This window comes from Cardiocondyla obscurior, linkage group LG08, assembly GCF_019399895.1.
Source record: "Cardiocondyla obscurior isolate alpha-2009 linkage group LG08, Cobs3.1, whole genome shotgun sequence".
Taxonomy (NCBI): Eukaryota; Metazoa; Arthropoda; class Insecta; order Hymenoptera; family Formicidae; genus Cardiocondyla; species Cardiocondyla obscurior.
In genome coordinates, this window is record NC_091871.1 from 7,172,236 (window position 1) to 7,189,019 (window position 16,784).

Here is a 16,784-nt window from a genome sequence, read left to right on the forward strand (position 1 = left end):
TCCCGCATCGAAACACTTCGCAGACCGACTCGGGAAGAAATTATATACGCCGCGAAATTACGTACCCTAATGAATTACCCAATCGGCCCGTAAAGTTTTCAAACTACGGCTAACTTTCAAAATCGACGATGGAGATTTATCGCGTCTCGATACTCCTCGTAGCGATTTATGTAATCGTATGATAATGCTTCGCCTGCCGCTTGCGAAATGACTGTATCACGTTCGCTGTATTTCAAAAAAAAAATGTATTATTGATTATAATCGCGAGCCGAAATAGGAATATAATCGAAAACGAGTGGGATCATCGTGCCCCAATTCCGTAAGCAGAAAAACGATACTCTAAGTATTATTTGACTCTCAAATGTGCGGATGGCACATTTTTATTTATTGCGTTTATTTGAAATAATAACAATTATTTTTCACGATAACCGAAATACATCTAAAGGGGATTTGTATCGTCGCGAAATAAATTCGCGACCTCGATTTAAAAAAAAAAGTGTATTTTGAAATCTAAGAAAACGAAAAAAAAGGAAACGCCGCGAGACATTTTACGGCGGGAAGTGAAGAATAGCGTTGCGAGAAAGAGGAGGAGAGTGAAAAGAGATGGTGGAAGAGGGTGGATATTCAATTTGCAAGTGCCGGTTCCGCTTCGAGCTGACATTTCGCTCATCGCTCCCTCGAGGACCGGCGATCGAAGTCTCGTCCTTCCAGACCGTGAATAAATGGCCTGCTAAACGGCATGCTAAAACCACCCCTCCTATAGCTTCTCTATTTTCCCCGCTAAATTGCCGAGACAAACTCTTATTGCTTCGCTAATTCCGCGGCACATTCTTGATTAACTGACCGCAACGGGTTTATGTACAAAAATAAAAAAGAAAGGAAAAAAAAAAAATAAAACTGAGACCGAGAGAGAATACGAGAGAAATGGAGAAAAAGGGGAGAAACAGGTAGGAAAACCTTAAGTTATACGGAATGCAGATGTGCGTGATAGTGCATGCCACGATTACAAGAACTCGAGAGAGTCTGATTACTGGCCCAAGTAGCATCCGAGAATCCGAGTAGTTGATAAAAATTAGAATAAAAAGATCAGATCGCGACGCGATAATTTTAAACTGGTCGTGTAAAAGCAAGCTTATCGATGGGAAATAGTGGGATGACCATATTTCAGTGATAATGTACCACGCGGTTTTCGCGGTCGATCGATAACGTTACTTTGCGTGCTAGATATGATAAGGAATGATATAAGAAGAAAATGATAGTCTAAAAAATCAACACTGATAAGCTTTTAAAAAAAAAAATTTTATTAATTTTTTTTAGGAATTAAATATTTTTATTTAATTAAATTATAACGAAGATCACATGATTTCGTAAATTATATTAAATTCACCGGAAAAATAAACATGTCAAAGTTCATTTTTGCCGAATTAAAATTACTTAATCTTTCGCGGCACGCTTTTCTAGATTTACTTTCTTGGAATAATATTATGCACCTATATATTACATGATGTTCTCTTGAAATTATTTATGAGACGGGACGAAATGAGATACGAGCGCTTACACGGGCGAATATTATTACATAAAATTACAACTTATGTTGCATCACGAAGACATGCGAGCATGAAGGCTTAACTGATCCACGCGACGTAATCAATGCAGCATACGATCTCAAGACTCACGGTGCAGTCGACATTTTAAAATCTTGATTAAATTTATCTTCAAATTTTATTTTATCCCAATTTTACTTATCATTAAATATTACAAGACACGCGCGTTATTTACTCTTACATCTACGTCAAAAAAAAAAATAAAAATAAAAATTGTTTTACACTCCGATGTCGTCAAAATTAAACAAGTTTCGATTTAAAATTCAATTCGTGTGATAAACAAATTAATAGTGAAACGCATCGTGAAATGTGTGCGGGGCATAAAAAATCGAGCTCACCTGTGTCTGCAAAAGTAGCATGCTTGATGCCACTGTGAGGGCGGTCGTAGTCGTGGTGATGGACGATTGATTAGTGCAGGCGAGAACCGGAACGGTAGCTTGACGTTGCTGTTGTCGTTGGCGATGTAGTTGTTGCTGCTGCTGTTCTACCTCGCTACGAGTAACAGCTACCGCACGCTGGCTACCGTTGCTGTTGTCGCTGTCGCCGTTCGGCGAATGCAGTTGCCCTGCAACATTCAGGTAAACATTCTTATTATTTTACATTATATTACATAATTACTATCATTTAAATCGCCCTAAATCAAAGATGAACAATTATGCGAAATAACATATTTAAAAAAAAAAAAAAAAGAAATTGGTAAAAATATTTTGAGAATTCGAGAAAGAATATTATTGAAAGCTGTTATTCCGTTTAAAATTAATGTATTGACAAAATTGGGTTTTTTAATAAATTAAGGATCGATAAAAAATTCAACTTTGCCAGTTATTATTATTATTAATATTTAGTATTGTTTATTAAAACATTTTTCGTAGCTGCGTTTAAATAGTGGGAAAATAGTTTGAGGTGTGGGGTGTGGGTTATATAACACGCTTCTCCAATAAGAGACTTCGAACTAGTCGATAAATAATGTGCATGTTGTCTATCGTTAAATGCTAGCAAATATGGAGTACGGACTAACATTATTCATTACGCGCGGAGCGACAAAAATGGATCGCAACCTCGTTTCTCGGTGCGAGAAAACTTTCTGATATGTCAATTTTAAATGACACTTTTTTCTATCACAAGAACGGGCTGCGTATTGATGTTCGGCATTCTACGGTGAACTTCCGGTGCGCGGTATAAGAGTAACGCATTAGATGCAACTCGGTCGTTCTCCGACGTTTGAATCTCCGTACGTGGTTGAAATCGATTTCAAGCATTTTATTTTAAAACGAGAAAATTGCGTTTAGCAAGAGCGCAGTTTTGGTAAATATTCTTTCCGTTTCAAGTTTCACAATTTTTCTGCAAACTCCTTATTTGCGTATTAATGTAACAAAATCAGAGGCAACGATTATATATTTCAAATATAATTTTTAATTAACGTTAAAAGCGCAAGTGCATTTATTAATTTCGACGCGAAGTTTTTTGAGAGAACCGCAAAAAAATACGTACAGTATCTACGATACTGCGAATGTCCATCGTCCATGGTGATCATGTCTGCATAGACTACTGCGGTACAGAAAATTACACGGTGAAGTTTTACGATCTTCGTCGATCCCCAAACGTTTAATGACTCAGCGAGTCTAATTAACGGCAGCGCGTTAACGAGAAAACTGTTCCAAGTCACTGTCACCACGTCGCAGCGCGATCGAGAGATCTCCAGTGGATCTTATTAATCGGTGAGTTCTCGTCGCCGACTGAGCGGCGGAACGTCGTCGGGACGTTCTATATAGGGTGGTCTCGAACACCCCGGGGAGACATAAAATCATTGGCATTTAAAATACTACAACCCCGTTCTATACAAACAACCACGCGCCCTACCTCCCTTCGCGATTATTATTACGCGATATTATCCCCCGACGGCCGGGCGGTAGACAGTCTCATGCCGACGATCAAACGCTTGCTACGAAGCACCATCAAGCGGGTTTTTCTCTACGTAATTAACACGAATTAATAAATCGTTGTTAATAACTTGATAAATTTCTCACGTTGCAAACTTTAAAATTAGATTTTAATTCGCGTTTCTCGCGAATATTGAACCGGGGAAATCAATTTTTTTTAACTGTAAAATAATACAGTTCCTAGATTTGAATTTTAATTAACAGATATAGAGTCAACGAGAACGTCGATGATTTATCAAATCGAAAGCAAGGGTTTTGACACGCGAGTAATCCGATACGACAGCCGGATGCAGGACGTCCCAGCGCACCGAGATGCCATTCGTTGATAGTCACGGGTATCGAAATCGCACTCGATTTAATTCCATGAACGCGGACCACCCGCCGCGAACTCGCGGAATCATCGGCCGTAAGCGATTTTACCGTGACGCCGATCGAAGGGTGTGTTATGTGCGCGGAAGAAGCGACGATTAGGCACAATGGACCGGCTGTTTCGATGAATTAAACGCGTGCGAGAGAAAAGAACAAGCTGGTTGCGCGCGAAATGACTGTAAAGCGAACGGAGAAAACAAGGTAGATTTCACGTAAAAGAACATTTAAATTTACCACATGTTAATTAACCTGAGATAAGAGAATCTAATTACTGATAGATTCGAGGAAAATAAGAGTGCGTCGTAGAATAAATCTCGACTGCGCCCAATTAAAGTGTTTGATGCTAATGGAAAATAAAGCGATTCAGTCGATCATTTCTGACGTCCGAAAATTCTGGGATTACTAATTGGCTCGTAAACATTGACCTGTAATTAGCGGGACTATCTACCGGTACGCGATAGTCGCGTGCTTCGTCGAAATAAAAACACTTGTGCGTTCCCGCTGCTGTAAAATACAATGTCGTTATCATCACGCAATAAATTAACCGGCACTAAGAGAACGTCAACCTCCAGCGTTACAGTTAATTGAACGTCGTTGTGTACCTTGTCCGTGATCATTTTTGCGTGCGAAAACGGCACTTAATAGCCCGCGGCAGAAAGATACCATAAAATCCACGATTCAAGATTACGTAAAAGCAGAGTGCAATTTCTCGCAATCTCATCTACGAAAGTTACGACGGAAATAAGCAAGTGTAATGCGCTAAATACAAATGCAACAACTGCGATGGTAACTTGATAAAAAGCACACACGGTAATATCATTAGCAGTTGAGCTATTTAAAAAATCTTTTCATTGACAGAAGACGTAAAATTAAAATATTAATTAATTCCCAAGACTTGGTAACGTTTATAATTTTATTATTACGGTGCAGCTTTTGTTATCAGCTTTATATATTTTTTTTTAAGTATATTATAAATCTAGGTCCTTCGATATTTTTTTGTTTCAAACTTTTTCGCTTTCGAGTCTTTGCCCCAAATGCTCTCTCGTCTCAACTCTTGCCGCTGAAATCGTATAACGGGTCCACGTGCACGCGGAAGAGCACAGCGGCGCCGTAGGCAGGGGTGAACGGCACGAAGGCGAAGAGGCAGAGAGCGGAGTGGAGTGGAGCGGCGAACGGTTGAGGGAAAAGAGTAGGGCTCGCCAGAACACCGGTGCCAGGTGAATTGCAGCGATCCGGTGTGCAGGGTCCTCCCACGAACCACGCCTCTCCACGTGCCACCACGTGCACGCTCGTTCGCGCGCTCGCCTCACCTGCCGATCACTGGGTACCTCCGTCGTCCGCGGCTTCCTCTCGCGAGTCCCGCGTTTCCGCCTTTGCCTCCTCTCGTTCCGTCTCGTTTGCCGGTTCCTCGAAGATCCTTGCCTCCCGTCGCGAAAACCGAGACGCGCAACGAATAAATCCAAGCCCTCCGCTTATCTCGCGTACGCACCGGACGTAATTCGATTACGTCGCGACGGGGAAGAATCTCGCGATGAAACGAAGGCCCCGCCGGGTGACTTCAACGCGAGTAAGGGAACAACGCGCCGTGGATTTCCCGCGGATCTTTACGCGCGGCGCGATTCGATAACGGCAAATGTTATAAAACAGCCGACCGAAAAATGATTAACAATGGATTCGAGCAACGCGCTCTCAAGCCAGGCATTATGGACTTTCTCCGCGCAATCGGCCGCAAATAGCAGAAGATCGTGCGAACACACGTTTTACATGTGCGTAGATTTAGATGAGAGTCAGTTACAGCATGAAATCACATCCGCGTGCTGTAATATCGTATAGATGAGCGGAGGAATGAATAGAACGGGTAGGCGGGGGTTAGGTAGACAGAGTAGCCGTGCCGGAGATTGCTAAATCGAAGGGGGAGGGGGGGGGGGTACCGGTCGTTGCTACGAGAATCATAGCTATAATTTCGTTTTGCGCTTACATTGTACATGTGGCCGGAGATAATTCCATCCTTAGAATGATTCTAGTTGCCATAACCAGTAAATTACCGTCGAGCGGATTATCTCTGAGAGCGACGCGTCTCGAGCGGCCGCGAAGAGAAAGGCATATTGTTGCCGATCGCCAGACAACTCCCGGGAGATTCACCCGCGATGCAAATCAGCCGGACGGTTCTACGCGAGCTTACAACGCTTCAAAGATTACGATCGGCTTTTCCGTCGTTGGCGATTAGCCTCGCGGCCGCCGCCGGGAGAATGTCCGCGCGAAGAATGCGTTCCGTCCTTCTCGCGTGTGTCGCGACGGAAAAATGCACGTGCGCGACGACGTATAAATACCCCGATTGCACTGAAATTGCGTTAACACTTCGCGGCACGGCACCCGAAGCCAATGCGCCTGGTGTCCCACGATTCGATTTCACGCCGCTCACATTCCAGAAATATTGTGGCGATCTGAAGGGAGAAGTCGAAAGACATACGGCTTTCAGATTTATTTCACATACGGTTTGACCATTGCATAAAAAAAATTCTCTTGTAATTATGATTCCCGCAAGCGAACAATTTTCCACTCTTCTATCATATTTTCATATTCCGCTTTAATAATTCCCGCACGTTTAACATACGTATGTATAGGTTCCTTTAAAAAAAAAAAAAGAATTAATTTACAGAAAGAGTTTTATTCCACTAAGTATTTTATAAGAGGCACGTGCGTGTAAAACGATTTGCAGCAATTATCTTGAGTAAACCTCCGTTCTAGGAGTGCAAATTACATCGAGTTTATTTAAGAGAGACCGCGCGAGTCCATCGCGGGTTTCATAAGGAAAAAGGACTCGCGTGTGAGAATCTAAAGTAGCAGAAAGCAGCGGTGTCTCTTACTTAGCAGTGAAAGGGTTAATTATGATCGTCCGGCATCTGGCGCGAAGCGGACAGATCCGCGGGGCCTCTGTCGTGTGGGCGAGCACGATGGGGGCCTTAAATCGAGAGGATATCCCCGCGGTTTATGTGCCGCACGATATCGGGTCCCGCTTTCTCTCGCTTCTCTCACGCACGCATCGCGGCGGAACGTTAGGTGTGCCCGCATACGAGATGAGCCCATTGATCGGCCGCGAAGGAAAGCTCGCGGATAAAATGCCTCCTCCACACCCCTTTTCGATCGTTAAACGTGACGGTGCTCCGCGCGCGTTATTTATTCTTAATTTTTCTACGTTAAATAAAATTATTTTTTATTTAATAAATTGATAAATTGTTTCTGTACGCACCGAAAAATAATTGTATTCTTTGAATGAACTTTTATAATTAATAATCTGTACTTGGAGAGTACGTACGAAGTACGCACCTTGCGCATAATTATTTATCTATAGGTATATTTTTACTGTGTATTGATATTTGATTAACCGAACAAAATTTTTTTTTCTTTGTTTCAGATAAAGATCGAGAAAGGGAGTGTAGTCAAGTGCAATGAAGCGAAATGAAACGTCCCGTCGTCGCAGATACTTAATAAACGAACCGCCGGCGGTTCGTCGGCCGTCTCGCGAATATCGTTAAAGTTACCGGTCGATTGTTATATGATTTTTATAACCGGGAATGTCGTGCAACAGTATCGCGCGATTTTAAATTCACCCGGTCGCGGCTTTCGCGAGTATCTTATGCGCAAAAGGAAAACCCGTACTGCGAAGAGGAGTAGGCCTTAAAGAAACATCGTGCATCGGTGGAGCACGTTTCAGTAAGTTTCAATTTTTATTATGAAATCGCATGTCTTTTTTATAATGCGGGAAAAGTGTATCGCACGCCAAAAAAATATTAAAAAATAAAAAATACTAGTAATAAAAATCTACGGGATAATAAAAATAATTAAAATCTTAAAAATAATAAAAATAATCGACTACGAACTTCTAGCTAAAGGTCAGAGATTAAAGTTTTCCGTGAAAATTATTTGCAGCGCGATAAATGACAAGTGACATTGCGGTGAGGTCTCAATTCGATCGCGGATTGATAGAACGATAATTGCCGGCAAATCGCCGAGGCTTATCTGTGTCAGAAGTAATAATCGTCGGATGATGAATCAATCGTGGTAAAGGATAATAATTCAATTCCGCGAGGCGTCACGCCGCGGCTCTCGAGCCCGGCTGCATTTGCATACCACTCGGGTCTCCGAATAAGATTACGCGTAATTTACGCACGTGCGTTATCGCCACGTGTCGTGCGCGAGATATAAAGAAACGGCTAAATAACGCTAGTCACCCATCTCCTTTATCTATACCGTATTTTGAAAGTACCCAGGTGTTATGCGCCGCCGAGGCCGTCGTGTGAATCTTCGATGTCAGGCTGCTTTCACTTTAATTAAATTTAGCAAGAGATTAATGTTAATGCGCCTTGCCGCCGCGAAGTTAACGCTTGAAATACAGACCGCTTCAGAAATAATGTGCCTCTTCCATTAATAAATAAATCTCGAGTCGATTTTTTTTTTTCGTAAAGATTCTATCTTAAAAAATTGGTCTTTTTTAATTGTTGCCGCTTAATAATCGACGCTGATTAATTTTCTCTCGATTAGGCTTGCTTTACGCCAAAGCTTTTTCATGCGTCACCCACCAATTTTTAAAGATAGGACGAGACTAACATATGTATAGGTAGACGCGGGGGCGGCGGGGAGTGGTGGGAGGAACGGAGCGAGAGCGAGCGCGAGCCTTACGTGCCGCGCGCTAGGTAGATTCCCCCACCACTCCCACTCTCGCTCTGTCCTTCTCCAGCGGTCGCGCGAGCATACACATATTACGCACTGCACGGCAAGCACGTGTCTCCGTGCCGTAAGTAATTCGCACTTCCGTTTAACGAAAACCGCCCGGCCCGGCACGAGAACTACGATTAAACTTGATATTCTTTTTGTTACAGATCGTCGCAGTTGCGTCCCGCAGTCGTCAACGAATGTGTCGTTCACCGCCGATATTGAGAGACATACGAACCGCAGTGGGTTCGTCGGTCGGTCCCGGACTTCCGTAGAATATTCGGGCGGAATCTTTTGTCGTACGACTTTCTTATTAACGCGAGTGCCGAACAGGAAACGCGCGTAAGTGACGATTGAGTAATTTTCGCGATTAAAATCACGGCCGGGGTGCTCGCGAGTTACTCGTGCGCGGAGGGATGACTCGGCACGTCCCAGCTGAGAGGAGGAGCAGGCCTCGGATAGGCATCCTGCATCGGCGGAGCAACTCTTAAGTAAGTATAAATTAAAAAAGAAGATCTTTTCTTTTTATTAATCTCATTAATTAACCGACATGTATGTATTAATAATTTCTTTTTTATGTTACAGTCACCGGCAGAACTCTTCAACTCCGCTGATGCTCATGCAGATTTGGTGAGTCGATTTTTTATTTCGTAATTTATAATTGAGGTCTTGTAAAAAAATAGCGTGCGTATAGTTTCTTCTAGTAAAAAATAAAATAGGAAAAAAAAAATCGTAGTGGTCTTTCGTTCTTAAAATGAAAATCGTGGAACCTTTCGAAAACTAAACTTTCGAGATGCAAACGCCGACGTCTCATTCTTCAACTTCAAGCGCGCTTAGCGGAATCTTGCAATCGTAGTCGAATGTAAAATATGAACCGCGTAAAAAGATTCGAGATTGACAAATGGCAAAGCCGCGGCGTTATTTACGCGGAGAGGAAAATGATTTAGGATTTATTGATGAATTCATAAATAACGGATGAGTTATGCGACTCTGAATACGCCGCGTACGCGCGCCGACAATCACCATTTCTCTAAAGGAGACGATGATGACGACGCACGCTCGCCGCTTTTATTCCCGGCTATTCTTTAGCGTGCTCGAGGAATCTGTAGAGTAGCCCACGTGACGCGCGGTAGATCTTATTACCGCGCCGTTTAGCGGTGGCATTTAATTTTAAATACGACGGTGGGCACTTCTCGATACTTCTTAGTCGTCGTTTACGGTCAGCCTCATCGATTACATGTTTACCGGCTCGTATACCTGTTTGAGACTGTAATTAAATTAATGGGTCGACTGATTACATGGTATTCCCTTGATCAGTGTCTTTGACAAGAAATACGAGAATCTAATGCCTCGACGGCGGCGTTAAACCTCCGCGAGCGCGCCTTCAGCTGTTCGCAAGTAGCGCGTCTCCTTTCAGCGCCGATAGCGCGCGGGGGTCTTTGTGTAAATTAAATCAAGTATCGAAACGCTAGGTTGCTAGACCGTTCCCTACACGCGTGGCTGAGAATATCATTCCTCCGCCGGGCTATAAAGGAGATCAATAGCGATTTCAAATGAAATCGGTTTTCTCGGCGAGCCTCGCGTTTACCTCGCGGTTTATCATTATCTCAATAGTGTATCCTATCCGCGCAAGTCGTGTGCACGCCCGTTGCCCCGCGGTTTCCCTCGCGCGGAGGTGATAGAAGAGGCACGAGTAGGAGAATGAGAATGAGATAGATAGATAGAAAAGGATGAAAGAAGGATACGGAGAGGCGCTTGCGACACGCAGGCTCCGGCGCAACCAGCCCGATAGGTAGGTAGGTAGGTATATCGCCCCCTGACCCCGAAGAACTACCGTGAGACCGGCTTAGCTCCGGCGGAGCACTCTCCTTTGCTCTCCGCTCAGCGCGCCGTGCATCGCGTGCATGCACGTGCCCGTGTACGTGCACGTGCACACATACGCGCGCGTCGTTCTCCTCCGCGAAGCGCCGGCGAGCGTAAGAAGAGTGGGCACGCGTGACACGAGGGTGAAGGGAACGACGGATGGGAGTCTCGTGGGTGCAGCAGCTGCATCCGCGCAACCTGCAACGATGTCTACAAAGCTGGTCCTCCCCTCCTCCCGTTTTTTTTTTTCTAATTAAAAAAAATTATTAACAGTTTCTGGACTCTAAATTTTTTTTTATTTAAAATATGGAGATTAACTTTGTGGACATCTATGCATGTGATACTCGGGTGCATTGCCGGCGAGAAAGCGGGTTGAAGTGAAGGAGCTCAATGGACCTCTTGGATTAGGCCGCGAACGGTGTCGCAAGCGTTATAAATGTTACCGCGCGGAACCGTGAATTATGAACGCCGGGGGGAAGGGGAGGGGAAAGGGGGTTTTACGACCGGGACCGTCGTCTTCGATCGTCCACCCAGGAATCTGCTGCTCGCGCGTCGGGAATCGTTAGCGCGGTGATACGTTACGAGAAGACAAGTGGAAATGGAGCGTAGGTGGTCGGGACAGTTTCAGATTTCTCAAGATGAATCTCCCTTTATCTCGAATCTTTCTTTTTCCCATTGAACGCCCACGTGTAATGCTCTTACCTATTTTGATCCGACTAATTAATTCATTATTTATACCACTCATCCGTGTTTCTGTTAGATTAATTTATTCGACTTATCTTTTTATTTTATTAAACCATTAACCCTTTACGCGAATCGTTATTCCGTTTAATAAGATAAACCTGCCGGGTTAATAAAAATATGAATTTTTGGACGAGTCGCGAACCCTCTCGCTTCAACCGGGCATCATCCGTGCGGATTTACGACCGCTGCCCGTCTATTTCTAATTCCAGCCGCGGCCGTAAAATCCTAAGCGTACGATTACGGCAGTCGGTTTTTTTTTTTTTCTCTTCCCGGCCCCGCGCGTGATTTACGCCCCGAACTCGTCGGACCCACTCTTTCGCGTTCACGGTTCATCGGCGATTTATCGTCGGCCGAATATCGTCGGGAGATTTTCCGCCGCGAGAGATTTACCGGCGAACTTTCGCCCGGTCCCGGTACAGGGTGTCCCGATAATCGCGTCCGCGAGAGCGCTTTTCCCCGGACGTCGCTCACGGGTGTTTCGCGATCCGATTTCAGCTCGCGGGACGAGCGAAGTATCGAAACTCTTCGTTATATCAGCGGGAACTGCGGCGTTATAGATTGACTTTCTCTTATCCCGCGATTTACCAGCGCGGTTATCCGAAAGCCATTAAACTCGACGTGCGCGTACACATTTATATAATTTTGTATCGCTCACCCGCGTCCTACGGCTATTTATTTTCGTACGGCTTTGATATAAATGCGTTTTTAGTTCTATCCCGAGTGCCCCCCATCGGCGTGGCTGCGGCAAATTTTATTACAATACAAATTTTCACTATTTATGTTTTAATTACGTGGAATTATAAAAAAATAATTATAAATTATCTGCGACAAATTTAATTAAATTCTCACTATCCCGCGTTAAAAATAATTCGATAACGAAGTAAGTACATTCGTTATATTCAAGTTAAAGAGAAACATTTCCGTTTATCTTCTTCTTGCAGTTATTGCGGCATGCTTTTCTGACACAGGGTTAAAAAATAACATTCATATAGAATGTGTGTTTTTTTTTTTTTGCGAGATGCAAAATAGGTAATCGTGCGCATTCCGTAGATGAAAGAGTAGGCAAATAGAAATCTAGCAACTATATTCCCGGTAAACACAATACCGCGATTTGTGTGCGCAACTTTGTGCGCGATTAAGAGACGAGCAGAAAATATCGAAAGAAATGTTAAAAATAAAATTTTTGTTGCAACAAAATTACTTCAAAAGCAGAGAGATTTATTATCCACTTAAGATTAAATATTTAAAATCGTCGATTAATTAATTATAATTTTAATGGCTCATATTTTATTCCACGTAAAACAAAACTTTGTAATTCTTTGCGTAATAAATATATTTAAATATATTAATTAATTAATTGGAAAATAAAATAAAGTAAATTTTTTATATATCTTTTTTAAAAGTTAAGACTCACGTTATACGCAAACGAACAAATACGTTAAATGCTAGGCATGAAAGGGAAGGGGGAGAGGGAGTAAATGAGAATGCACATACCGGAAAGAATGGCGTGTAATTCAAGATGGCTGTGAGAAACGGTTCCACCCACGTCCCGATATTCGCATGCGTGCTCGAGAAGCCCACATATCGATTCCGCGGGTCTCTTTTTAGCGTCGAAAACCGTGCACACGAGTTCCTCGCGGGCGTTGAGCTCTCCGTCGTTCAGGGATCACCGCGATTTCCCGAAAATCACGTAACACGCGCCGCCTTTCCCGCTCAGATAACCAGATTCTGAGAAAGTGTCCCTTTTAAAATTAATTCCTCCGGTATTCCACACTGATTTCTAACAGCAGTAAGATACGACCTTTTTTTTTTTTCTCCACGACGTTAAGACCGTTTTTATAAAGAAAATAAAAGGATGTAACCGCACGGAACAAAATTACCAGTTTTTGTTTGCGATAATTTTATTCAAAGAGTTTTCCGTAAATCGTAAAATTTTAAGTTTTCAGTATGAGTTGCGTTTGATTAAAATGATTTATTTGCACGTGCAAATCGCTTCGGCGAACGAAAATAACAACGCTCGTTAATGACCAATGACTGCGTGTATTATAAATTAATAATAATTACACGGATTTTAATAGCAACTAATAAACGCGATTATTACTTCCTTCTCTTCGAGAAACACAAGGACAGTTATAGCCGTTTACCATGTCTCGTTACATATGAATTTTTTTTTTGTCGACATATAATCTGCCGAGTAAAAAGCAATTACGTACAATGCAATTATGCGTTTGGTGTAACGAAGGAGTTTGCAATTAACCGGAAAGGTCGCGGAAAGAGAGCTTAACCCCTGACCGAGTCGATGAAAGGTACGCGAAAAATTCACATCGCACGCAATCAAATTAAATTAGTACCGCGATAGATAATGATAATAATATTTATTGGTTCTTTGTGCAATAAAAAGGTGATTAGAGTTTCATTAACGGCTTCCTGCCGGAGAGCAATTTTCCGCATTTTACTGGCGTAATTCACGTTACGAAGAAATTGATAGGACCAACAAATAGTAGGATAACTTAGTTTAGTCACGTTGTTCATATTACTATTACACATATCAACGGTACAAAACAAGAATTCGTAAAAAAAGAAAAAAAAAAAAGAAAACACTTGTATAAAATAATAAGAAATAAATAATCAATAATTTCTTATCTAAATCGTGATAAAAAAAGACTTTAAATTAATTTAACTTATTAATTTATAGATCATATAGCACATTTGAATGTGCAAAGTAATTCAAAACCTGTTAACTACTTTCGCACTAGTGTGCGAAGAAAAAGTCATTTATACATATTCACGAATCGTTTTAATAACTTAACAATCCACTTTCCATTTCTATATTTTTTCAAATTTCTTCGAACTTTGTGACAAATCTGTATATCAGTTGATTGGATTTCTCTTTTAAATTCACTCACTTATCAAATAAGCTAGGGTTTTCTTTTTTTTTTTTTCGTTATAAATACCGGTAACTCATGTATACGTATAATCAGAGTTAGATAATTAATTAAAACTCGTCTCCCTCTCTTGAATGTCGCTCGTGACTCTTTTGCCAGAACCGCAGCAGCCAAACCGACTAGTTTCGAAGTCGCCGGGCAGCTCGATCGCAATTACGACCGGTCGAACCTGCCTTCTCTTGCATAATCGTGCGTTTCGCAGGATGCGCGCTCCTTTCCGCGATCGGATCGTCTCTCGCGGCGAGCGAGTGATCCTCTCGTTGCGCCACGAAAAGTGATCCGGCCAGTTCGCGGCGATTACACTTTTGCGCCACTCTCGATTAATTCCCTCGTCTCTCACGCGACCATATGGCCGGGAAAATCAGTCCGAAACGCGACGAGACTGCAGGAAAGAACTTCGCGAAATCATATCGCCGCCGAAGACGTAACGGGCTTGCAAACACTTTGGCGAGATTTTCGAAACAGCTTTCTGTCCAGACGATGATTCCGAAATCCCATTACAATTTTTTTTTCTTTTTCTTTTTTTTTTTTCAAGCTGAAATCCCCGCGACAAGGTGATCTAGACGATACAAGTATAAATAATGTCATTTGCAGTCGAAATTATGCAACGTAGTCAGTCAATCGGTTTCTGCGAACACGTCGCGATAACAGTTTGTTTCTAAAAGAAACTCAATTACGGCGTTCAAGGACAGCCTGTTTCTGTTATAAAAGATGACAGGTTGTAACTATTAAAAGCCGCCGACTCGAAATCGAAAAGCCGTGACGTTACGTCAGAAAAGGCTTGTGCCACCAACACGTGCGTACATGTACACGTTTTCGTCTCGGCACCGGTCCTCCTTTCCCCGTCGTCGAACACGTGATACCGGTTGCTCATCCTCTCACTCTCGGCAGGAAGATGAGGAGCGCCGTGAGACACCAGGTAGACAACGTATACTTTCATCGTGGCGGACGGGAGAACGAAATTTTACTCCGATGTCCCGCGGCGGATTTGTAAATAATTTTTCACGAGATATCGCTCTCGTGTGTCCTTACGCGCGTTATGAAAGCGCGACGCCCGTCAAACTCGAGAAAGTCCTCGACGTTCCGTGGATTCCGAATTTCGAAGCAACGAGCAGGGAAAAAAGGGTCGACGAATTACGTAATTTTTTAAGTTATAACGTCGAGACACCCTTACGTAATTTTCAAATTCTAATTGCGATCGAGAAGCACGATGTATAGTAAAATTATTAATATCTTTTCTTTTTTTTCTTTTGCATGCGGAAAGTATTTTATATTAGGAATTGGCGTCACAGTGGTCGCGTACCATCTTGAAAATTATAAAATTATTAAAAACCACGACAGAAAGTGACCGCGTTCGATGGAAAAAGGTACTTTGCACGAGTTGCAAAGTAGCTTTTCCGCCGAGAGCAGCCACTAGTTAGTTCGATGGTCCAGCTTGCTCGGGGCATATTCACGCTTATTGCTCATTTAAGTACCAGATCGGAATCTCGAAGACGCGCAGTCTCGCGCGCTTTCAGATCGATAACGCACGTGCGAACGTTTATCGTAACGAATGGGAATGGGAAACGCTCCGGATCGCGCCATTAATTACCGAGCGGATTGTTACATCGCCGGCGCGCATCACGCCCGCGCGATACGTGATACGTCGTCGGCGGTTGATGGATTCGAGCGAGTATCTAGTCGAAGAAAAAAAAAAAGGCCGGGCGAGAGAAGATAGACATCGCTCGGTTATCAGCGCGCACCGAGACATGCGAGCGCTAATCGCGACGTCGCGGTGACCGATGACGTACTCAAAACGTGCACCGCGTGTAATTATTCACGTCGCGTTATCCCAATAAAAAATAATTCCGATATTTCGCACTTCGCGGCCGCGGAAAAGGTCGGCTGTTCGGAATTTGCGGCGAGCGGGGCGCAAATTCCGTCTATTCCCAGCGCGCTGTTATTATTTATGATTGCCCAAGTGCGCCGCCCGCGAGAGGAATTTGTGAATGAGGCGCTCGTTAAAAATAATCTCGTTAAGCGCAGCTGGATTAAATATCCGCGAAACAACCACCGGAGTTTCACCGCTCCCCGATAATAAAATAAACGTCTTAGGCGACTTTTGTTAACCACGTCGTGCTGTTATATTTCTCGTGCTCCGTTAATTTACTAAATTCCGAGCGTAATCCTGATTCACTCGACCCGATTTGGAAAGCGCATTCTCGGTAATTCTGGAATACATCAAAGTGACGAACCGCCGGGATACATAACTCTCTCGAGAGGAGCGACTTCGGGCTGCGCTTACCGCGATCCGCCGCTACGATCGTGAACGCCGCCGTCCTAAATGGGGAAATTCGCGGAGCATCCGAGTAGCGGTAAACGTCGAAGAGAGAAAAGAACGCCGCGTAGTTTGCATTCGGTGTCCGGTGAAGTGCGTCGACGGCGCTTTCCGCGTTGCATAGCTAACGAGCGGCGGGGAAACCGCCAACAAAGGGACTGCCTCCGCGCGCGTAAGAAACCGCGGATACACATGTACTCGGGACACACGCGCGAGTGTATCGGCGCCTCGCGGAGAACGGTGCCGCGAATCGCTCGAGGAGAAAGGACTCGAGCCGGGGTCACCGTCG

The 16,784-nt window shown here is 43.4% G+C and overlaps 1 protein-coding gene across 3 annotated transcripts in view; it reads right to left on the reverse strand.

The window, feature by feature from the left end:
* Hr38 (Hormone receptor-like in 38) overlaps positions 1-16,784 on the reverse strand; it is a 62,362-nt gene that overhangs the window by 11,583 nt on the left and 33,995 nt on the right. For all 3 annotated transcript variants that reach the window (XM_070660087.1, XM_070660086.1, XM_070660085.1), the window contains exon 2: positions 1,943-2,169. In XM_070660087.1, the coding sequence (XP_070516188.1) occupies positions 1,943-2,169 (227 nt within the window). The remainder of the gene's footprint in view (positions 1-1,942; positions 2,170-16,784) is intronic.